Here is a 22,168-nt window from a genome sequence, read left to right as displayed (position 1 = left end):
GATCTTCCGTATCGTCGTTGCTAGTGATATCCCAATATCGAATCCGTTGACCATGCCGTAGATCTCTGATGCTAGCACGCTTCGGGTGACCCTCTTACACTTCGTTGAGCTCCAATGGAGGACATTGCCCTTGATCCCGAATTGGTCTTTGGTACGTGCGGTCTCGGTCTCATTGACTAGGGCAATGACGAAGCCTAGCTGTGACGATAGGTCCTTATTGTTCGCAAAGGAACCGTCGGTAAAGATGATAAGCTTGGCATTGGCGAGGTCAATAGGGATATACGTTAGGCCTCGCTGCTGGTGGTCTTTCTGCCATTGAAGCCGCTTGTTGAGGGTCGTGCAATCCTCTTCCGTAGGGGTTTGGACCTGGGCAGCAATAGAGATGTCGAATGAGGCCTCTGGTTGACAGATTGAAGCCACATACGCGCCACGGGCACGCTGTTCCACGTACTGTTGGGCTCGATCGTATGCCTTGATGTCGATGGGTTCGATCTTGGCTGCTTGACCCTTTGTTGAAGCAGTAGAGCGTTGTGGAAAGTGGTGTCTTGGAGGGTTATCTTTGCACCGTTGGAGTCAATGCTAGTACCGGGGTCATCGTTGTCTTCGGCTTTGCCCGAAATTGTGCCTTTACGAGTTCCGCTTCCTCTAGCGCGGAAAAACGTTGTGTGCCAAGCATAAGGGTATCGTCAGTCTGCATTCCCACAATCCCAAAGTTATCAGGTCCCTTATTCGTAATTAGGAAGCATAGGTCGTAGGTTGATGTGGACATGTCGAGGTTATCGACATGATGCCCGTGATAGGTTCGAAACCAATGGACTCCGGCCTCCGCAATTCCGTATAGGGGCTTAATAACGCGAATGATTGTTCCTTCCGGTATCTTCCTTCTAATTCGGCGGGAAGATGCGTGAGAATGGTGCGGAATAGTTCGGTCTGCGCCTGGGGATACGCTTGTGTGATGTCACGAAGAGAGGGTCATGCCGTGAGAAAGGAGGTCTGGGGAGATAGCAGAAATAAGCCGTTGACTGACGCGTTGAATTGTCGGGGATTGCGTCAAGGGTGGTTTCTCTTGGTCGTTGTGCCCTTGGACCACGAGCCTTGACTTCTCGTATGGTTTGGTTTCTTTGCCTTTAACCTCGCGGACCATGCGGAGCGGAAGATATGATGGTTCCCGTGCTTTGCTTCATTGTAGCGTTCGAAGCTAAACACTCCTCGTACCAATAGATCATCGATCTCCGTGCTATCGGATTCCTCAAAGGGGGTGCCTGGCGTTGTGATAATGCCTTCGTCCCGTAGCTTGATGGCTAGTTGGTAGGCATCTTCTTCCTTCTTGACTAGGAACGTCGTCTTTGGCTTGTTCTTCGAACCAGGCGGCCTCGCTTGCGCGGCGCCGGGGATTAGGAGCAGGAACAGGGGCAGGGGCAGGGGCAGAAACAGGAACAGAATCGCTCGCAGGATCAGAAACAGGAATGTCAGAATCATCCGCAGCAGCAGCAGCGGGGGCAGGGATCGTCGTCTCGTCGCGGAAATAAGGCTGCACAAGGGTGGAACGGAAGGTCTGGGGTCCGTTGATAGTATCAATTGTGACATTGGAGCCATCAATTGCACTAATCTTAAAAGGGCCTTGCCAGCCGAGCTTTTCTCTCCACACTCGGACCTCGCTTTGCAGTGGGAGCGATAGTATAACGCCTGTTGATGATGGTCCGTTCTTTGTGTGTAAGGCGCCCTGCACTTGCCGCTCTGCTGAGAGCTGACGAAGCATTTTCATCGCCTTCTGGGCTGCGGCAGCCCTTTTCAGGGTCGTAGCAGAAGGGGCGAATCTAACGCCATTCGAGGGTAGGCGCCAAAGACTAGGAGCGTAGGGACAATGCCATTTGGCCCTGTGTCGTTGATGGCTTTGATAGCCATTTGAAGGATCGATTCGGGGGATGTGAAGGTCCCGATTTCTGCGTGGAGGATCTCAAACGCACGGCGGAGAGGGGCATGATATCTTTCAACCTTTCCAACGGACCAATGTGCTTCCACAGGGACTTGCTTGCAGGTTATCCCCATAAGCTTTGCCTCGTTACGGAACTCTAGGAGGCAAAATTGGTCCCTGCGTCGTGCTTGATAGTATCAGGGGGTCCGAGATATGTGTCTATCCAGAGGGCTCGGAGGGCTTCCCACGTATCCTTTGCTGACATCGATAGGAGGAACCTGGCTGCTTGGAACGCTGTTGCTGTATCTACCACGTGCAAGACGGGGCGTTGAGGGGTTCCAAGGTAGAGCACATCAGCGACGATTTCGTAGTTGAATTCCTGGTCATCCTTTAGGGTGAATTTGAAGCGTCTTGGAGCTTGAGAGTGCATTTGACAGTGATGACAGAATCTCGAGATGTTCTCTAGGATATCTATCGTCACATCGTTGTGGCCAGCTTGCCGTAGGAGGTTGTGAAGTCTTGGGACCGCTGGGTGCCCGAATCGACGATGAAGAGTGCGGATCTCGCTCTCCGTGAGGAATGCGATAGCGGCCTCGTTGGTCTTAGGTAGGAGGAACCAAGGATGTCCCCATTTGCGGATAACCGGGAGGGTTGTTCGTCCGACAATGGTGTCTGTAAGGTTGTTGAAATAGATGCCTAGGCGATCCATATCAGCGAGAGAGAGGAGGAAGGAGTAGGGTCTTGAGGATATGGAATGTGATCCTTCCGAGAGGTGTTTTAAGGGCGATAGAGCCGAGGGATAGAATGGCTTCGCCGTTGCCGAATTTGATAGAAGCTTGGCCTGCTGTAGTCTTATCGAGCGTTATAGCAGGGTCTTCTCGTTGTAGAGCGATGCATTGGTCGTAGCCAGCTGTGGAAACCTTCGCGGCGCCTGTGTCAATTATGATGCCCTGGAATCGAGTCTTGAGTAGCGCTCCTCTATCATGAATTGGGAAGCAGGTGTAGCGTTGTTTTGAGAGGTGCTATACACGTCTTCCCTGTGATCAGATGGTTGAAGGCTTGCTGGCAGAGCATTTGGCTTGTGTGCCACTGTTCTGGGTTGTTGTCATTATCTTCATTGTCGTCCTCGTCCCAGGGGTCGTCAGCATCATCGTGGGCATCCATCTCGTGACCTTCAAAGTCAAGAACGTAGGCTTTAATGTCCTGGGAGGGTAATCCCTATGAAGTGACAGTGGGCGACGTATTGGTCTCGGATCTTTGACGTTCCTCGGCAGTGTGCTTTGTAGACCAACATCCTTCCTTATTGCAGACGAAGCACTTCTTATTCCACGGGTGGTTGTGGCCGTAACGGCCTTGTGGCCGGTTAAAGCGTTGACTATTGAAGCTTCCCGTGGAGCGTTGTAGCTGCCTCGTTGAGCGTTGCCTCTATACCTTCTATACCCCTTCTGACCAAATCTTCCGCGATTGTTGTTGTATCTTCGATCGAGATAGTAGTGGTCATTGGGATCCATATGATCAGATGGTTCCTCGAGGTCTTGATGGTATTGAGGGCCTCCTTGAAGATAACGAGGCGCTATTCCGCGTGCAAGATGGGTCTCAACGGAAGAGCGAAGATCTGCAAAAGGGCTCGATTCCTTCGGCGGGCTTGAATAAAGCGTATTCAAGTTCAGGAACACCGCGGCATGCATTAATAAGCGTTGTACGCAGTGGAACGTTTCCTGCATACGCGTTGCCAAGAGCTCGTTGGCATAACTGTAGCTTATCAAGGAGTAGCTGAAGAACCTCGTGTAGGGATTTCGTAGCATTATCGGCACGGAGCTTGTTAAAGGAAATAGTCGTCCATTCAGTATAGTAGTGAACGTGGTTAACTTCCGTATCGAAATGTTGCTTGATGCTATCGTATGCCTTGCGGAACGTTGAGGTCCAGTTAATGTGGTCAATGTAGTACGTTTGGGCTCGGCCAGTAAGGATTCGAGGGAAAGAGCGTGGAATTGGTCCGGCTTGACCTGAATGTTATAACAGATACTCATAAAGATGCGTAGCTTATCATCGAGAAGGTCATAGGGTTCCCCCGTATAGTTCTTCTCTTTGTCCCAGATCTTGGTGAATTTCTGTTGTGTGTTGGCATCGACGATGCCGTTCGGGATGTCGGCCGGGGGAAGCGTTGTGTACGCTTCGAGGGATGTGGGAGAAGAGGGTTCTGCTAGAACGATGCTCTGTTGCTGGAACTGATAGCTTGTAGGATGTATTGTTCGTTGGGAAGCGTAGCAGTCGTTGTGGGCGGTTCCGCAATTGTCGTAGCGGGAGGAGCAGGGAGCGTCGGAATAGGGGCTAACGGCATGGATGGCTCCGCCGTGTTGGAGGTGGGAGGGTTCTGCGTTAGTCGTCTCTCTTTTCTTGTATAGGCCTCCGTTCCTTTATCGAATTGGGTTACCATGAATTCGTTGTCGGGCCAGGCTGGTGGGTTATCGATCGTCTGTAGGAAGACGAGCTGTGGGATGATGTGGTCACCCTTTTCTCCTGTATAGATACCACGTCTCTTTAAAAGGTAACGTAGCTCCTTCGAAATTCCTTTGGCATCTTTCTCCACGTTGCCTCGGTCCACTGTTGGAAGTGATCCTGGAAGAATTCAAGGATATTAGTGCCATGAAGGTGTACGTTCTCCTCGCATTCTGACATAAATCGTGCGGTATATGTCATAACAGCTATTCTATCTTCCTCTTGGGGCGTGATCTCATCCTCCCATCGGGTCGGATCGATATCCTGATATTGGGTCTTTGGGATCGTGAGATTTTGGACCAATTCCCTTACTTGGTCGAGGAAGGCGTCGTTCCTCGTAGAGGCGGGGTTCGGGGTTGGGGTCGTGCTTGTCATCGTGAGGGTTGTCACGTAGTTGTCGAATCGTGAGGGCTGTCACGTAGTTGTCGAATCGGCGTTGTGGACGCACTTACACTTAATGTAACCGTTAAGTGAAGTTGGAAGGATCTATCAATGGCCTACCGGGAGCTAGTTGGTTGCCGGGTCCGGGTAATCGTAGAGTCCTTGATCTTAGCATAGAAACCTCCTCTAGGTCCAACCAGGGCAATATCGCTAGGAATATGGTAGTTGGGCTTTCGAAGGTTGCGTTCTATCTCTTCTTCCTTGCCAATCTGTGATCGACCAAATCGATCACTGATCAGTGTCGGGAGGTCTGTACTGCAGTAACGCAATGGGTTGTATTCAAGATGTCTTGCTAGGAAGGGAGGAAAGGGAATGAGGGGCACACTACGTGCCCTTTATACACGGATCCCCGAGGTCCATACACGTGACGCTAAGGGTCACGTGTGCGTGTGTGCGCACCTCCCTTACAATCCTACTATAGCTATATGCTACATTCCCACAGCTTCTTTGTGACTCGTCTGTGTATCGATACACGGTGACCTACCTTCAATTATCCTATTTGGGCTGTAGTCGAGACGCGATGGCTTTTAACCCATGCTTAGCGCGATAATCCCTGCAATAATGTCTGTCCGAACCCGTTCTTGTGTATGTAACTGGGACCTTCGTCCCCTTGACTTAGGCAGTGGTTAAGGCCAATAGACTCTCTATAACCGTCATATGCATGGCATCTCTCATTTCCTTTTGACATCCTGGAACCTTGTCGTTAATGCCCGATAAGCTTACGCGCCGGAGTTGAGGCCCCATCTATCGTCCTTGGGGTACTAAATCAAATGGTTTGTGCATTAACCCCGTGATTATTAAGGTGTATAAAACCGTCCCGCCATCGGTTGAGCCTACAAAGGATCGCAGAACCCACTTAGCTGCGACGTTTGTCTCTATCCCCGCCCAATCGGCGGCACACTCATGACTCCTCCAGTGATCGATAAATCGTCTAATTTTCTTCCTTGCTGTCGCGATGCACCCCGCGCATGTTTAGGCTAAGAGGACATGACTTTTTAGTCAAGTCTCTGCAAGGAGCAACCTATCGCCTCGCATAATTATCACTAAATGAAACGTCCGACTTATGTGTAAGTGAATTGCAGGAGGATCTCTCATGTGTTGACAAACAAATCGTGTAGCCTTATATGCCCTTGACAGCTAGGCATCCATCATCTCTGCGACATTCCCCGGGGGAACCGGCCAGTCCTCCTTTTATTTCCGTGGCCCCCTGCTTAATTTACTTATGTGGTGGACCCGGTTCCACCCCCCGAACTCCCCCACCGGTCCTCGGCACCTGTCGGGCTGCAACTCCAGAACGCATTGAATCATAATGATGATGATGATTTATTTCGCCCGGAGGATATTTCCTATAGGGCCTAGACGTTTTCAGCTATTGACAATTCAAGACATTGATGCATAACACCCCAAGCCCCACGGATCATCTTGCATTGCGCCTACTGTTTTCCAGTCCATAACAAGCCGCTGTAGTCTCTGCCGTTGTGGACCCTGTCGTTTTGGTCTCTGTCGTTGTGCTCTCTGTCGTTGTGAATTTTTGCCCCTCGCTTCCGAGAATTCCTTCTCTCGGTAGTCTTTTATCCTTGTGACGCTAGTGCGTTGCATGACGCAGTGGGGTACGTTAAGTCACATGCGCTCCTCGACCAAATGGCCTGAGGATTCTGTCCAACACTCGCACTGACTATTCGACAATTTTCGCGACTCTGGAGTATCCCTTTTTCACATATCCATCAATGGTCACATCAACGTGTTTTACATATGCTCCTAATTTCACTGGGCTGTTCATTAAGGCACTCCCTATCCGAGAATATATTTTTTTAACACTCAGATGCGTGTATCTTGTGGAAAACTCTGGTATGTGGAGAGCTAAGACTTTGGCGAAATCATCATCCCAGCCACTCTTCCACCCTATAGCCTACGAACCGTAGAGAAATTCCGTTCAAATTGTGTATGATTCTATTGAGCGTGGCGTAATGCTTTCCTCGGCCAGGTTTTATCTTTCTATCATGTTGTAGGACACGCGTTGTGTTCATCTTGACTCACGCCCAAAATCATTGACACGGACCTCAGGCCATTTGTTCGAGGACATCACATGACCTTACTAATGGCCTGAGCTTGCTGAGGTAAGCGGATCCGGCGCTGGCGGCACGTGGCGGCCGGCGACCGACTGACGTTTGCCACGACTCGTGTTGGATGCATGTTGTTTTGTTGTTGTTGGGATTTCGAAGCCGTGGCGGGTGCCTTGCCTTGCCTTGCCGTTGCTTGCCTTGCCGTTGCTTGCCTTGCCGTTGCTTGCACGTCGTCGCTTGCACGTCGTTGCTTGTCTTGCACGTCGTTGCTGCACGCCAAGGGATCTGTCTGCCTGCCGCAGAGAGGTCACGTGAGCGGGCCGATTTCCCCTTGGGCGGGACAACGTCTCTCCGTGCTCGGCGATGGCTTCAACCACTTCAACTTCCCTTCCCTACCCTTGTCCACATGCAATGCAACAAACACAAAAGAGCTTCACGGCAAAAGATTCTCAACAACGTGCGCTTTAAATTAGCATCGGTGCATATCTCACGCGAGGTACTTCGGTACGAAACAAAAGAAGGATGGTCGCTCCGCCTTGCAAGGCCCCGGCCGGCTCCAGGGGAAATAATGCATTGCCCGCAATCTGTGCTCCTCCCCTCCCTCCCCTCCCCTCTCGGCTCGAGAGGCCGGCCTCGGCGCCATGCCCAGCCCAGACAGTGCCTAGGTACCGAGTACATGCCCTCGTGTTGTTTGTTTGGATCCTCTCTTTGCCGGCAGCTGTCAAGCGACGTTATGGGCGCAGGCGCATCGGAGTATCTTGTCCCTGGCCGACGCAGGCATCACCCTGGGAACCAGGGCTCCCGAGATGCCCCATCCGAACTCGAGTCCGCCACCCTGGGTAAGCACAGCTAGAATGGCTCCCGGAAGCTATGGGGGAAAGACTTTGATCATGTATGAATATGGGCACTCGACGTATGGCCAACAACATCTTATAAGACAGGCTCACCATCTCCTTCCAACTGCTCTCCCTCACCCCATCAGCCACCGCCCAGCTTACCCCTCACCCTCACTCACCCCCCTTCTTTAATCCCGACATTAGGTTGACTCATTACACTCGTTAATACTCTTAATTCCGAGCAACTTTGCCCTCACTCATCATGCGCGTGTCCAGCACCATCGCTGCCGTCGCGGTGGCGGCTCCGGCTGCGGTCTCTGCCGTACCTAACCCTCCTGCTCCAGTGCCCCAGCCGATCCCCGAAACATTCCAGGGTCTGGACACGGAAATATATGAGAGGAAACGCCGATGCGAGATCCAGGTGGGAAATATTAAGCGACACTGCATTTGGGACCAGTGCGGCTCCGTTCATGATCCTCCTGAAGGATACGAGGTTTACACTTCGACTAAAGAATTTGGCATCGACAAGCTCAATACACCTGACAATTGGAAACAAGACATGTACCCCTTACCTGGGAAAGACTGCGAAACCTCGTACTTGGCTGGCGATTGGAAAGGCTGTTGGATAGGCCACAGGGCCCTTGTGTGCAAGAAGGTTGCCGAGTCCAAGCCCAAGCCTGAGAGAAGCACTTCGACGACTCAGACGTCGACGACGCAGTTGAGCACACCCACGAGCGCCACCCACACGGAGAGCAAGATGGAGGCCAAGACGGAATCGACGACTGCTACTCCTTCGGCCCATAACGACTCCAAGACGGAGTCGAAGACTGGTACTCCTTCGGCCCATACCGACTCCAAGACGGAGTCGACGACTGCTACTCCTTCGGCCCATACCGACACCAAGACTGGGTCCAAGACTGGGTCCAAGACACATGCTATGTCCTCTTCCGCCTCTGCCTCCGGCTCGGCCTCTACTGGCAGCTCGGCTGCTCAGGCTACCTCTAGCTCTGCCAGCTCTGCCAGCGCCTTCGCTTCCAACACCCCTGACGGCAAAGACGGCAAGGGCACCTCTGTTACTTCCAGCTCTTCCAGCGCTTCCGCTTCCCAGGTTCCTGGTGGCAAAGGCACCACTGTCACCTCGAGCTTTGCTACTTCTGTCAGCGCTTCCACGTCCATTGGCGGCAACAGCGGCAATGCAACCCATGCTCCCTCAGGACCTGCCGGCGTTGCCAGCTCTCATGCCGCGAGCTCGTCGACCAAGATCGGCGCTTCCACCTCCATTGCCACGGCCACTGGTATTGCCCCTGCTGCTGCGACTGGCAGCGTCATCTCGAAGCTTCACGTGGAAGCTCTGTACAAGTTGAGCCTCGAATTCGAGTTCACCATCCGGGGCGGTCTCTGTGCCATCACCTACATGCCCCCTGGGGCCGATGTCGTCAGCTGGCGCGCTGTCTACCACATCGAGGCGAGCGCCGAGGTTAAGTTCAGCTTCGAAATCTGCGAGCCCAGCCAGGCCGGCCTTGTCGTCACCAAGGTCCAGGGACAGTACGTCTATGGTCTCCCCGTCAGCCACACTGAGGTTGCCCCTGGTGTCTATGAGCTCGTCTGCGACACTGGCAGTCTCAACCGCGTCACGGTCCAGAACGGTCATGTCTCCGTCAAGGCCGAAGCTTCCGCCAAGGCCGACGTCACCATCTACGAGTGCGCCAGCGTCTCCAGCTGCAAGAAGTCTACCTGCTCCGGCAGCAACTGCGGCTACAACCTCGTCGCCAATGCACAGCCTGCCGCCCCCGCCAGCGGCTCCGTCTCAACTTCTGCCTCCGCTTCTGCCGTTGCCTCCGTCACTTGGGCTTTTAAGCAGTGCGAGACCGAGGCCAAATGCTCCTGCGTCCAGACTTGCGTCGCCGAGAAGTGCGGACCTGTTCAGAAGCCCGTCCCAGGCGTTGCCCCGGCCCCTGTCGCCGAAGACAAGGTCCGCACCGTCACTGTTGCTGCCATTGCCCACGCTGTTGCCGAGGTCAAGACTACTGTCACCGAGGGCACGAAGAACATTCACGTCGAGCCCATGGTCAACGGCGAGGCCCCCAGCCAGCCGAAGGTCAACGGCGAGACCACCAGCCAGCCGAAGGTCAACGGCGAGGCCCCCAGCCAGCCGAAGGTCAACGGCGAGACCCCCAGCCAACCGAAGGTCAACGGCGAGACCACCAGCCAGCCGAAGGTCAACGGCGAGGCCCCCAGCCAGCCGAAGGTCAACGGCGAGGCCCCCAGCCAACCGAAGGTCAACGGCGAGACCACCAGCCAACCGAAGGTCAACGGCGAGGCCCCCAGCCAGCCGAAGGTCACTGGCGAGGCCACCAGCGGGTCCAAGGTCAACGTCGAGGTCCTCAGCCCTGCTGAGCACCACGTCGAGGACTTCAGCCAGCCCCAGAAGGTCGCCCCAGGCAAGCCCTCATGCATCCCGCGCCCTTCGAAGGACGCTCCCGCCGTCAATATGGCTCCCGTCGCTTCCGCCCCTGTCCCTGATTCCGCTTCTCACCAGGTGCCGGAGACCGCTTGCCCTGCTTCTGTCGCCGAAGTCCCTGCTTCCGCTCCGTACCAGGCCCCTGCCCCCGGCGCTGCCTCCGGCCCTGCTTCCGGCCCTGCTTCCGCTCCCAAGCAAGTCTCTGTTTCCGGTTCTGCTCCTGTCGCCGGCGGCTCTGGTTCCGCTCCTGATCGGACCCCCAAGACCAACGCCGTCCCCTCCGGCGTCGCCCCGGTCAACAGAGTCCCTGAGGTCAAGGGCCACGTCCAGACCCCGGCCACCGTCCAGATCGCCAAGCAGCCCAACAATGGCACCACCCCCCCGGCCACCAGCCGCGCTGGCTCCGCGCCTGCTGCTGGCCCCGGCGCCCCCGGCGCTGCTGCCCCTGCGCCTGCCGCCCCCGCGCCTGCCGCTCCCGCCGCCGGTAACCAGGGCCGCCCTACCAACGGCACCGTCGCTGGTACCAGCTCCAGCAAAGTCACCGGCTCTTCGGGCCGTGTTACTGTTGCCTTCAACGTCCTTGCCGGTGTTGTCGCCTTCCTTTTCTTGTAGCGAGGTGTGGCTACGATGTAGAGTTCGATCCCTTTTTGACTTCAACATGGTCTGTGCGACCATAAGCCATCGATCATGATCGGTATTCTGGGCGTGATACCAATAATTCGCGCCGCCCTCCATTTTGGTTTGTTTCTCGGGACGCGGCAGTTGAACATAGGGTTTAATAGGTCATCCAACATATCACATATTGACGCATAAATCTATTTCTTTTGTTCGATCCTGGCCTGCGTATCTGGTGCATGTTGCGTCCCTTGGGTGCCTTGGTCTAAGCATTGCACGCGGCGCACCCTGGTCGACAGATATGAAAGATATCGTGCCCTAGATTCAGGCCCGATGCCTAAATGACGATTCAGACATCTTGCACGTTCGGCGTCCACGATCCCTTTGTGCCCATCGCACAGGGGCTGCCTTCCCTGTCGCTATACTGCATATTTGCCCCTCGCTTAAGCTGGGAGGCCCTCACTGGAGTTGGGTTGTTCTTGTAGTATTATAACAGTTCGAACCTAACCCTCTGCGACTCTCTCATCGTCACGATTGCCTTGACTCGTTGGTACTATGGCAGCTGGGCCCCCGCACGCACGGCTGGTCAAAGCACGTATTCCGCGGATGCCCGTATCGCAGGGGTATATACTAGCTGCCTTTTGTCTTATAATACCGGCGCTCCAGGTTATCATGTTCGACATTGCCAAGTTTTGATAACTATTCATCATAAGACTCATGCAAATCGGCAGACCGGTCATTGCTACCCTGGTCGTTTAACCTTCTGGTCAACCAACCAGCGTCTGCCAACATGCGCCTGACGTCGCTTGCTTCATCCCGGATGGGTTCCTACTCTTGGCCACCGCCTCAAGATGCGCGGCATTTCTGATGGCCAAGTAAGCGCGATGGCTTCTTTAGACGAGCTAGTCAGGCGCGTTGCATTTCCGTCCAGTGCTAAAGGGGTCAGGTGGGTTAATCAATAGCACTGGACTTGGATGCCCGGCTTTGGCCCCCACGAGCGCCGCCCTGTCCCAGGCTGCTTCAGGATGTGCCACCATTTTCAGCCCCGGATCCTACATACAGTATATACAGACATCTGTACATACATACAGATACTTACTTTACAACTACGAGGTCTTCTTTTTTTGAGGAGCAAACGATAAGGCTTGACGCTTTGCGGGTGAGCCCCCCCCCCCTCCCCCCGGCTTGACCGTCCACAAGCTGGATTATCAGGTGCTGTGTGACACAGGTCCCAGCACCCTCTTGTTGATGTGCCGCTGTTCTCACAGTGCCGGGGCGTAAGGGTGTATTTATTGCTGATCCTGGAAGGATCGCTAGCTAACACCCGACGACATCTTCTTTGTTTCCCTCACCGATCCAGGCCCGCGCGCACCCCCGGCCAGCTGGCCTGCAGACTCATGTTGATCGGTTTATCCCTCTTCAGCAGCCCGCATGCTAGCATTTGATCTTTCGGCAGACGCAACTCTATTCTTCTGCGCCTGTCCGGCCCCCCCCCCTTCCCCGAGCCCTTGCGTTCAGCTGTGCTTGAGCACCAAATACATGGGATTCGTCCAATACGCCTAAATAGACATTGTTTACAGAGTACGACTTGCGAAGCACAGACATGCTTGCTCGACTCGGTCTCTCCATGGTGCCCAGTCACTCTTCAACCTCCTCAGATAGCATCATGAGCAGGAACAGTTCGGTGCCTGTGCTTTGACTACCCCGGGGGGCTGCGTTCTCACATCAGCCGGCAACTCGCAGAGCACATGCCGTATACGGGATTTCACTGGCCCGGCTTCAAGGCCCGACTCCGTCCAAGGCTCTAATCACATAGCAGGGCCGATACCGTCCCCCTCCGGCGGCGTTGTACAATCTCCAAGCCGGTACATGTGTGGAAATATGGGAGGCCGTGGAGAAAGGGGGGGGGGCGAGAATAGGTATCATCACACATCCATTCGTCGCTAACCGGCATGGCTTTCTCAGGGGGCCAATAAGCACCCCGGACACGCCGCTGCTGTCCTGCAGCCTCATCCCTGCTTGAGTCTGCTGCTCACGCAGCTGGGCCTGGGCCCGGGCCCTCGCTCGCAGGCTGCAGCGGAAGGCAATCAGGCGCAGCCAAACGGAGGAGTCGGTCGGACCAGAGAAGCAACCAGGCCTCTGAAGCCGTCACTCACTGTGCGCGGCGACATCTCTTCACATGGACGCCGGCGGCCTGGCGTCTCGAGGTGCGAGAATATGGCCTCCGTCCTGCCGACTTCTACGCCTACACCGACGAGGGCCGAGACGAGTCGGTCCACGATAACGCGCAAGAACGCGGGCCCGCTGACGACGGCCTTTGGCGCGCCCTCGCGATGCTTCGACCGGACGCTGGACTCGGCCGTGTTCGGCACGCTGGACCAAGGGGGATTCGACTATGCCCAGGACCTGAGCATCTTCGTCACCGACTTCAGGAGCGCCCACTCCATCTGCCCGTCGGCGTCTTTCGTTCCGTGCTTGCCTCACTACAGTAGGTATAGAAAGTTCCAAGGTCGAGGCATCTTCTTCTCGCCGGGGCTCGAGTGTCCGACGAGCTGGCGGACGGTGGCGAGCGCGACGGCATCCAATACATCGAGCAACTACCTCTACATCAACGGCATCGTCGTGTCGACGCTTCTGCCCGATGAGAGCGCCTATGTATGCTGTCCCATGTAAGCATGATCGACTCCTCGGGCATGAGCGGTTCCTCGGGCATGAGCTGTTCCCGGGCATGAGCGGTTCCCGGGCGCCTATGCCCGCCTTTGGCTCGGGTCGCACATGTAGTAACTGACACTCCTGCTGTTAGTGGCTTCGACTACATGGTGAATATCCCTCCGTCTCCTCCCGTCGTCTACTGCACCTCCGCCGTCAGCAAGTTCGATGCCATGCACAAACAGTGGTCCTGCTCGGGCAACTCGACGCTCGAGGAGATGACCGGGACCGACGCCGGCTATGTCATCACGCTCACCTCTACCTTGAGCGGGCGGACGAGCATAATGCCCGTCTCTTTCATGACCGTCAAGCTGTACGCGCCGACCATTCAGCTCAACCGCCGCCCCCATGATGTTCCAGCCTCCTTGACGATGACGACGACGACAGGATCACAGAACGGTGGCCCACGGGGCGGAAGCGCGCAGGATTCAGGGCAAGCCCGAGCCACAGTCCCTCACGGAGGCGCGATTGCGGGCATCGCGGTTGGCGCCGTCGGCTTGATGGCACTCCTGGGCGTGGCCGTCGCCTTGCTCTGGAATCGGCGGAGGAAACGTCACGAAGCGGATGCGGCGGCAGCAGGCTGGACCAAGCCGGAGCTGGACGGCGCGGCGCGGCCTGATCCTAGACACGGCAGGTCAGAGCTGGAGGCCAGTGAGCGCCACGAGCTCGATGCCGGGACCGCGGACCAAGTATTTGAGCTTCAGGAGAGCCGTACGGGTGCCGGCGGCGGGCTGCCTGGCAACGCCAACGAGACTCAAACGAGGCGGTGGTCAGGCTTGCGCTTTGGTCGGGGATAGCGAGGGACTTGACGAGCTTCATGGTCCTTGATTGGGTTGGAAGATCTCGACTCATCAGGTGGGAAGGCCTCTGTTGGGTCTGGAGAGGGCGAAGACTGAGGTTTTACGGCGACGCAGGGGGCGAACATACACGGCGAAGGAAACATTCAGCGCCATGCCATCAAGGCCTCGGGAAAAAGCCTCCACGACCAGGACTGGTCTGTACAAGAACCCCTTGTTAGTTATATATATAGGCGTGAAGTGCGGAGGCTGTGTGTGATACCCGAGCCACCGATGCGGCTTGTCGAGAACTGCAGCTCGCAGTCCACGACAGGATCGTCTCGACTTCACAATCCCAGAGCGAGGCAGAGGGGCTAAAAGTCGACAATGGAGGCCAGTGTCATGGGCTGACGTATAGAGCATCGAAACGCGCACAATGATCGGGAAGAAATGACGACAGCTGCGCGTTTCGAGTGGCCATTCACGGTTGAAGCGGTGCTCGCCCATCCCGGAGCCGGTGTGGGATCTATAATGCACACGGCTCTTACATGCAGGCCGTGTCTGCGAACGCCGGCTGACCTGTGCTCAGGTAAAAGCTGCCCATCGACGGTCCAACCCCCGTCGCGATCCCTTGCGCAGCCGGGGATGAACATGCGGCCCTGCTTGTTCGACCAGTCCTGGCACCAGTGAGTGCTGGCCCGGCGCACACGGTATGTTGACCGTGAATAATTGGTGTATCCCCAGCCAATCCAGCGTTTACACGACGGCTGCACGTACGAAGTAAGCGGTCCCTGCCATGAGCCGGGACGGAGGGGCCGGGGCCGCTTCATCTGCTCCGCACATTCATGTTACTCTGCATGCGGGAATTGCTTACGTCGGTTCACAGGCGCCGAGATTTCTCACGCAGCAGCAGCAGAGTAATCAAACATGCACTCCTGATTTTCAAACATGCACTCCGACTTAAACCCCATTTGGAAGGAGTAATCAAGCATGCACTCCTGATTTTCAAACATGCACTCCGACTTAAACCCCATTTGGAAGAGAGCCCCACCAAAATTTGGCGCGGCGCGTTCCCAACGCCGTGGCCGCCGCGGCTTGCCGCCGGCGCCCGAGGCCACCTCTGCACACACGTTCGTTCGTTTTGAAGCCATCGTTTTGAAGCTATCACCAACTATTCAGCACACCACACCAACGCCGCCACCGCCGCCGCCGCCTACCGCACAACCGTCACGATGAATTCGACCGATCGCAACATGAATACAAACAGACGATGCCCTCACTTCCACAGGCGCCGCCGGGCTCACAGGGGTACTACGTAATGCCACCGCCTACAACACATGTGCCTGTATACACACAGGCGCCGCCGGCGGCATCGTACGTCTACCCGATGCCACCTACGCCCTCACAGTGGCAGCAGGGGCCGCCCCCCTCGGCACAGGGACATCACGATAGCTGCCTGTGGGCACAGCCGCCGGTACAGTCGCAAGGGACGGCAAGGAGCCTGCCCGACAGCCAGGGGATCAGAGGACACGGCGCCATACAATTTTGGTAGGCAGGCCGGGCATACGTTCGTCCCTTACGTGCCTCGTCCTCCGCCGCGTCAGACGGATCAGACGGATCCTACGGATCCTCCGGCACCGTCACAGTCATAGTCACGGCGTTGATTGATCTCACGGGCGGTAGTCAAAGGTGTGCACATTGTATATATATCGGAAAATAGGTCGGGCCGGGCGTATTGATATATTTGAACGACTCCAAGGAACGCAGCTTCCAGCGTTGGTGATAATTAAATGCTGATTGAATGCGACCGGGCGGCAGCCGCGGCGGCCACGGCGTTGGGAACGCGCCGCGCCAAATTTTGGTGGGGCTCTCTTCCAAATGGGGTTTAAGTCGGAGTGCATGTTTGAAAATCAGGAGTGCATGTTTGATTACTCGCAGCAGCAGCATGCCCGAGTCCCTTTGGGGGTGGGAGCGGCGAGGCGGTGACTGCTGGCGCACATATGTTCACATAAAGGGGGTGGTGAGGGGGGACGGAGGGAGACGGAGGAGACAAGAAGGTGACTCGCGACTGGACACGAGCAGCTGGCGTCTGCCGAGTGGCGTCATAGAGCTGCATCGCGCGCCCAGTCCCGCGGCCCGGAGTGAGACAGGCCGTCGGGGAGGTCAGCAAGCACGACATTGGACGCCATTGTGCATCTCCTCCCCCATCTCCTCCCCCTCACGCGGCGCCCAGCCGCTGGAATGGACCAACAATAGCCGTCGGCTTCCTCTCGGCCCACCGGGAGGGAGTCTCGGGCCAAGGGTTGTGTGTCGCCGCTGCCTCCAAGAAGGGCCTCACTCCCGCTCTCGACCGTCGACACATCGACACACACACACACACACACACACACACACACACAACACACACAACACGCTCTGTCGACTCTGCCCATCTCTCCCTCCTCCGCCGAGTCTTGGACGGGCCGTCGTCCTCGCCAATCAACACCTCCATCATGCGTTGGACACCGGGCCTGGTGCTGCTGGGCCTCGACGGGCTGGCCGCGGCGCACCGGCCCCCAAAGCCAGAGGGCGTCAGGAAGATCCCCTCGACCCTGCTCAAGGGCGCCGACGTGTCCTACAAAGAAGTTCCGGTGCGCTCCAGGGAACCCGTCCTGTCCCCGCGTAGACCCTCCCCGCGTAGACCCCCTCCGGGCAGCTGGCGGCTTCTAACCCTCGCAACACGGGGTGCGTCCGCGTAGGCAGAGATATGTGGCAACGCAAAGTCGTATGCCGGCTACGTCAACTTCCCGCCAAACACGATGCGCGAGTTTCGGCACGACTACCCCGTCCACACCTTCTTCTGGTACTTCGAGGCCCAGACGAAGCCGCAGGACTCGCCGCTGGTCCTCTGGGTCAACGGCGGGCCCGGCGGGTCGTCCATGTTTGGCCTCTTCACCGAGCACGGGCCGTGCCAGGTGGACGGCAACCTCAAGACGAGCCCGAGGGAGTGGTCGTGGAACAGAGAGTTCAACATGCTCTACGTCGACCAGCCGCTCCACACCGGCTTCAGCTACGACTTCCCTACGCCGGGAGTCTTCCACCCCAAGAACGGCAGCATCACCGGCCTCGGGCCCGGGGCCGGGGATCCTCGGGCGGACCGCACCGTGTTCCCCGGCGTCTTCAGCAGCCAGGACACGGCGTCGACGGCCAACACGACCGAGAACGCGGCCCGGCAGTACTGGAACTTTCTCCAGGTGTGGACGCACGACTTCCTGGCGCACCGGCCCACCGACGGCTCCATCAGCATCTTCACCGAGTCGTACGGCGGGAGGTACGGGCCCAGCTTCTCGGCCTACATCCAGGAGCAGAACGCGCGGGTCCGAAAGGGGGCCCTGCGCGGCGCCAAGACGCTCAACCTCACCAACCTCGGCATCGTCAACGGCTGCATCGACCTGCTCGTCCAGGAACAGTCGTATCCCGAGTACGCCTACGACAGGAACCCGTTCGGCATCGCCGGCATCACGCGCGACGAGTACGCCAAGGCCTTGGTTGCGCACTCCCGCAAGGGCGGCTGCTGCCACCGAACCAGGGATAGGATCAATACTGCTCGTTCGGGAAGGTATTACTCCTGAGAGTGCCGCCAGTGAATTAGGATAATTTTCCTTTCGTAGTACAACAATATTGACAGAGACTGTTCTCTTTCAATTTTAGTTCTTTATTTCCTCCCACCCGATCCCGTCCCCGCGTCACACGAGGCATTAAAGGCCCTGGGAATGAATGTGCCCAAGTTAAATTTCGTCAAAAGTGTATACCTGTTTCGCTTACGCGCAAGGAACAGTACTGGCGCTGCGTGTTGGGACTGCGCAAAGGGTGAAGGATTTTCTGCCTGCTAAGAGTGACGAGCCATTGATCAATTTGAATCTGTAGGTCTCTCTATTGATGCTGTACGTGTCTTTTAGGGGCTGAATCGGCACCTTACCTGGTGTACTGCTGCGCATCACAACAACTACGAGCTTGCTGCCGCTCCAGGACCAGCTCCCGTGTCGAATGGATCATCCAGCCAAAAGTGAGATGCACATCCCAACAGCACTTCTGCTAGAATAACTGATATGGCCTGTCGCTGATTGCAACATCCCGCTTGGCCTCTTTCGACGAGACAGCTGAGAAGAGCCCTGGGAAGCGAAAGACCATGGCGCTGGACCATCGCCGCCTCCGGAGGGTAGTGAACGGACTCAAGGAGCGTCAACGTGCGGGCCCGCTGCTAGTCCGCGGTACATTTTCCACACCAACCCGAGGTACTCATATGACCGGGGCCAGGGAGCCTAGACCCAAAAGTGAGTTTTGCAACAGTGTCCCCTATCGTCCTCCGTAATTGACGGAGGTGTGAGGCAGACGGAGAAGATCGAGATTGTGGCCAGGAATAAAAGGCGAGGAAGGAAGGAAGGAACAGACACAGCGGACACAAGGAAAAATGGAGCAGCACCGGACGATTCTGAAATACTAACTTTATGCCTATTTGGCCCTACTCTTCGTGACAAGCTCTGCTTGTTATATCTTTGCGGAAGCCTCATGGCTTTGCGATATTGCTGGTTGGTCTTGATGCTGCCAACCAGTTGCATCACCCAATCCGCCACGGTATATTTTTCTCCAGCGTCAAGAACTCCGTCATAGGCATAGCACCCAGCCTAGGCAGCGTTTCGTCCGTACTTCGCCCCTCAGGCACGCGCTCTAGGTCTAGAAGTGCTTCATGACGGCCCATCATCCTGCTTTTATCGTGATAATCTGCAAGCGCGTTGCGACCACGCGTTAACAACCCAGCCGTAACTCCCGAGCTCCTCCTTTGGCGAATAGGCAGGTTCGCGTTCAGGATAGATACGAGCGCGGCGACACACTTCCAGGGACCGGCGATTATGGAACGCGGCACGACGAGGGCGAGGTTGGACGACAAAGGGCCAGGTGCATTCTGTGAGCCTGCTTCGTGGACAAAACCCAGGTAAAGATTTCCCGCTAGATGAAGCCGGACAGTTTGGCTGCCGTTCGAGGGGCTCCAGCCCGGAGGCAAGGTCAGGCGGAAGGAAGGGTACTCTGCCGTGATGCCGCGGGGGGACGGCCAGGAGAACTCATCTGAGATGATGGCGTGCTCGTAGGGGAGCGGGTTGGTTCCCTCACTGGACTGGGCAAGTAGAGACTTCGGAATCCAACGTGCGCCAGTGTCCTCGTAGCGTTTCTGGTCGAGGAAGATAAGCTGGCTGGGCACAAGGGCGAACGTCTTAAAACAGACTCGCATGCGCTCCTCCGCTGGCACTTCGATCAGAGGCTCGACGGAGCCGGCACGCCAGTTGGTGAGGCTAGCGAGAATAAGGCTTTCATCCTCGCTGCGGCTGGTAGTGCGGTATGCGATTGTCCGCATTGCACGTGGGACTAAAACGGTCATGCCAGGAACGAGCTGCATGCCTGGGAACCATTTAGGGTCTGGCTGGCTGTACTTGATGTCCAGTTCCTTGAAGAAGGACGAGATGCGGGTCCAACAACAGCTCAGCGCCTTGTGCGCGAAGCATGCCAGTGGCTCGTAGTCAGCCGCACACTGTGGCGGGTTAGCAAGGCGTTTGCGCAGCAAATGGGTCTCCGGAATAGTCACACTGCGGGCGGGAAAGGCGTGTGTCTGGCGCACAGCCTTGTTTAGATTGTTAAAGGTGTAGGTGGTGTCTGCAAACTGGTAGTGAACCTGGGCCTGATAGAGCCCTTCTTGGAGCGTCCACAGGCGACGCGCCCAGCCGGAACACATGATTCGGAGCCCGATCTCTTCCTTGGACATGTCATGAGAGAGCACACCGGCCAGGGTACGATCCAGGACAAGGACCTTGGTTGAGGATTTGTAAACGCCCTCCATGTTTTTGATTGCACTCTTCTTTGCCTCCCCGTACACTGATGGCTTACCCTTGGTCACTGGGATGCAAAGCGTGTCCATCCAAAACGGAACCGGGCCTTTTTTATTAGGAAATTGTTTGTCCACTAGATTCTACGTTGGGGCAGTCAGCGCGGCTGTTCACCAGTTGCTGCACTAATACATTCGCCACCGATTGAGTTATTGGTACAATAGAACCCTCAATGTGACCATCTCTTGATGACTCTTATGGATATTCCAGACTCTAGTCCTTAGCACGGATCTAGATTAAAATACCACTGAGGCAGAGCATTTATCTTTTGGATTTACGTTGGGTCACTTACTTGTATACGCTCAAGTTGGCACCGGGGGAGCGCATTCGCATCTGAATTCCCCAGTCCGTCCGCCCAGACGTGGCTGATAGCCACAAACGGGTGACCGAGCAGCTGCCGGACGGACACGGGGACAAGCCGCAGTTGTCCCTCACAATACGCTGCCATGGGAGTTGGGCGGGACGGCGACAGCCGGGATTGATCGCACATGATAGTCTCAAGCAGCTTGCTCCTCGCTGGGTCGGCGGAGTCGAACCCGTCGAAGCCAAGAAAGTCGCAACCGTGGCAGTCTTGATGGTGCTGGGTCTGGTACGTCGCCAGGTCCACTTTGTACGCCTCGCACTTGCCCGCGCTGCACTTGCTGTGGTCGAGGTTGTGACGGCGGTCGAGCTGGGCACAGAGAAGGAGGGCGCAATGGTCGCCTTCCACGAGGTCGGAAATTATTTTCAGTTCACGCGGGCACCAGCCATTCTCAAGGAAAATTTGAGGGCTGAGCCGCGCCGGTAGTTTGTTGAAGGGGACTGTGAACGACGCATCTAGTGGAATGGCACGGTAGATAAAGAATGCTGCTGTCTGCAGAGTAGTACAGAGAACGAGGACCGAGTCCCACACAGCGGCGTCAATGCCACGACTGAGCGGACCAAAGTTGCGCAATTCAGTAGCTGCAGTATCCAGCACGCGCCAGATACTAGCCGCCCTCACTTTTGCACTTTCCATGCCCTCGCTCCATAACTGCCGCTTGTTGTGTAGCACTGCCATCGCACTGGGTATGGGAGTAGGGTCACGACGAGCGACGCGGATGAGAGAGGCGACCGCTTGGCCAGCGACGGAGCCGATGTAGTCCCCGACCTCTCTTGCAGTAGAGTGGAGCTTGGAACTGTCGAGGCAGCCGGGATATTCGCGGCTGGCAGAGACAATCCATGCCGCGATGTAGTCTTGGAGGCACTTCGTCGTGATGGTGGCGTGGCCATTCTCAGCGCGACTCACAAAGTCGTCCCGCTGGATCGTAATGTTGTACACCTTGAAGATCTCGTCCAGAGTGCCAAAGAAGAGCCAAGACTGGAAGAATTTCGACGACTCCCAGCATGTTTGGAGGTCGTGAGGCTTTGCGAATGTGAATTTGCATCGCCTGGGAAAGCCTTCAAGGCCGTTGCGATCATAGGCAAAACGGGCATCTTCAAGAAAACGGACTTCAACGCGGAAGCTAGATCTCTTTTGGAGCTGTGGTAGATGGTCCATGGCTTAAAGGCTTTTACTGCGCTTTGAATGATGGCGATCTAGCGGCGCTTGCAGAGAGAACGGATGCCTGCCATGAGACTAGTAATCATATGTCAGATATTTGGCTCCACACGGATCAGAGATGGCATCAGGCAATTGATGAGAATTATCTAAAGAACAAGAAGCGAGTGAATGAACGCACGGAATTGTGCAGCTCTTTATACACAAATGAAGACAGTCTCTATTCGTACGCACCCAAATCTCAATCCGTACGCACCCCCCCACTTTCAGCCACAAGCCAGCCACAGGGCGGCCGACATCGCAGATCTGTAAGCTCAACTTGACCGTTATCGATGAAGTAGTGCTCACAAACTCTTGGAGCTAGCTCTTCGGAATGAACCTCTAAAAAGGGAGAACTTGGTTCCATTTTAGCATATAAA

General features: G+C 56.1%; 5 protein-coding genes across 5 annotated transcripts; 3 read left to right on the top strand and 2 right to left on the bottom strand.

Annotated features, from left to right (window-relative positions):
- Window positions 1–2,072: 2,072 nt before the first annotated feature.
- HRG_11787 (GAG-pre-integrase domain-containing protein) lies at window positions 2,073–3,426 on the bottom strand (the record flags this gene model as incomplete). Its single annotated transcript, XM_044870257.1, has 6 exons — window positions 2,073–2,168; window positions 2,226–2,611; window positions 2,709–2,893; window positions 2,946–3,108; window positions 3,208–3,290; window positions 3,347–3,426. The coding sequence occupies 6 exons, from the start codon at window positions 3,424–3,426 to the stop codon at window positions 2,073–2,075; spliced, it is 993 nt and encodes a 330-aa protein (XP_044714752.1).
- Window positions 3,427–8,016: 4,590 nt separating this feature from the next.
- On the top strand, window positions 8,017–10,827 carry HRG_11786 (uncharacterized protein; the record flags this gene model as incomplete). Its single annotated transcript, XM_044870256.1, has 1 exon — window positions 8,017–10,827. One exon carries the CDS (start codon window positions 8,017–8,019, stop codon window positions 10,825–10,827), a length of 2,811 nt encoding a protein of 936 aa, XP_044714751.1.
- A 2,220-nt stretch (window positions 10,828–13,047) lies between these two features.
- On the top strand, window positions 13,048–14,336 carry HRG_11785 (uncharacterized protein; the record flags this gene model as incomplete). Its single annotated transcript, XM_044870255.1, has 2 exons — window positions 13,048–13,499; window positions 13,634–14,336. The coding sequence occupies 2 exons, from the start codon at window positions 13,048–13,050 to the stop codon at window positions 14,334–14,336; spliced, it is 1,155 nt and encodes a 384-aa protein (XP_044714750.1).
- A 2,471-nt stretch (window positions 14,337–16,807) lies between these two features.
- Window positions 16,808–17,926, top strand: HRG_11784 (serine carboxypeptidase domain-containing protein; the record flags this gene model as incomplete). Its single annotated transcript, XM_044870254.1, has 2 exons — window positions 16,808–16,945; window positions 17,054–17,926. The coding sequence occupies 2 exons, from the start codon at window positions 16,808–16,810 to the stop codon at window positions 17,924–17,926; spliced, it is 1,011 nt and encodes a 336-aa protein (XP_044714749.1).
- A 1,375-nt stretch (window positions 17,927–19,301) lies between these two features.
- Window positions 19,302–21,749, bottom strand: HRG_11783 (uncharacterized protein; the record flags this gene model as incomplete). Its single annotated transcript, XM_044870253.1, has 4 exons — window positions 19,302–19,324; window positions 19,464–20,313; window positions 20,523–20,746; window positions 20,792–21,749. The coding sequence occupies 4 exons, from the start codon at window positions 21,747–21,749 to the stop codon at window positions 19,302–19,304; spliced, it is 2,055 nt and encodes a 684-aa protein (XP_044714748.1).
- Between the last annotated feature and the right edge of the window lie 419 nt (window positions 21,750–22,168).

The sequence above is a fragment of the Hirsutella rhossiliensis genome (genome assembly GCF_020360975.1).
Source record: "Hirsutella rhossiliensis strain HR02 chromosome Unknown scaffold00022, whole genome shotgun sequence".
Taxonomy (NCBI): Eukaryota; Fungi; Ascomycota; class Sordariomycetes; order Hypocreales; family Ophiocordycipitaceae; genus Hirsutella; species Hirsutella rhossiliensis.
Note: the sequence above shows the minus strand (reverse complement) of the source record. Positions and strands in the feature narration are given on the sequence as shown.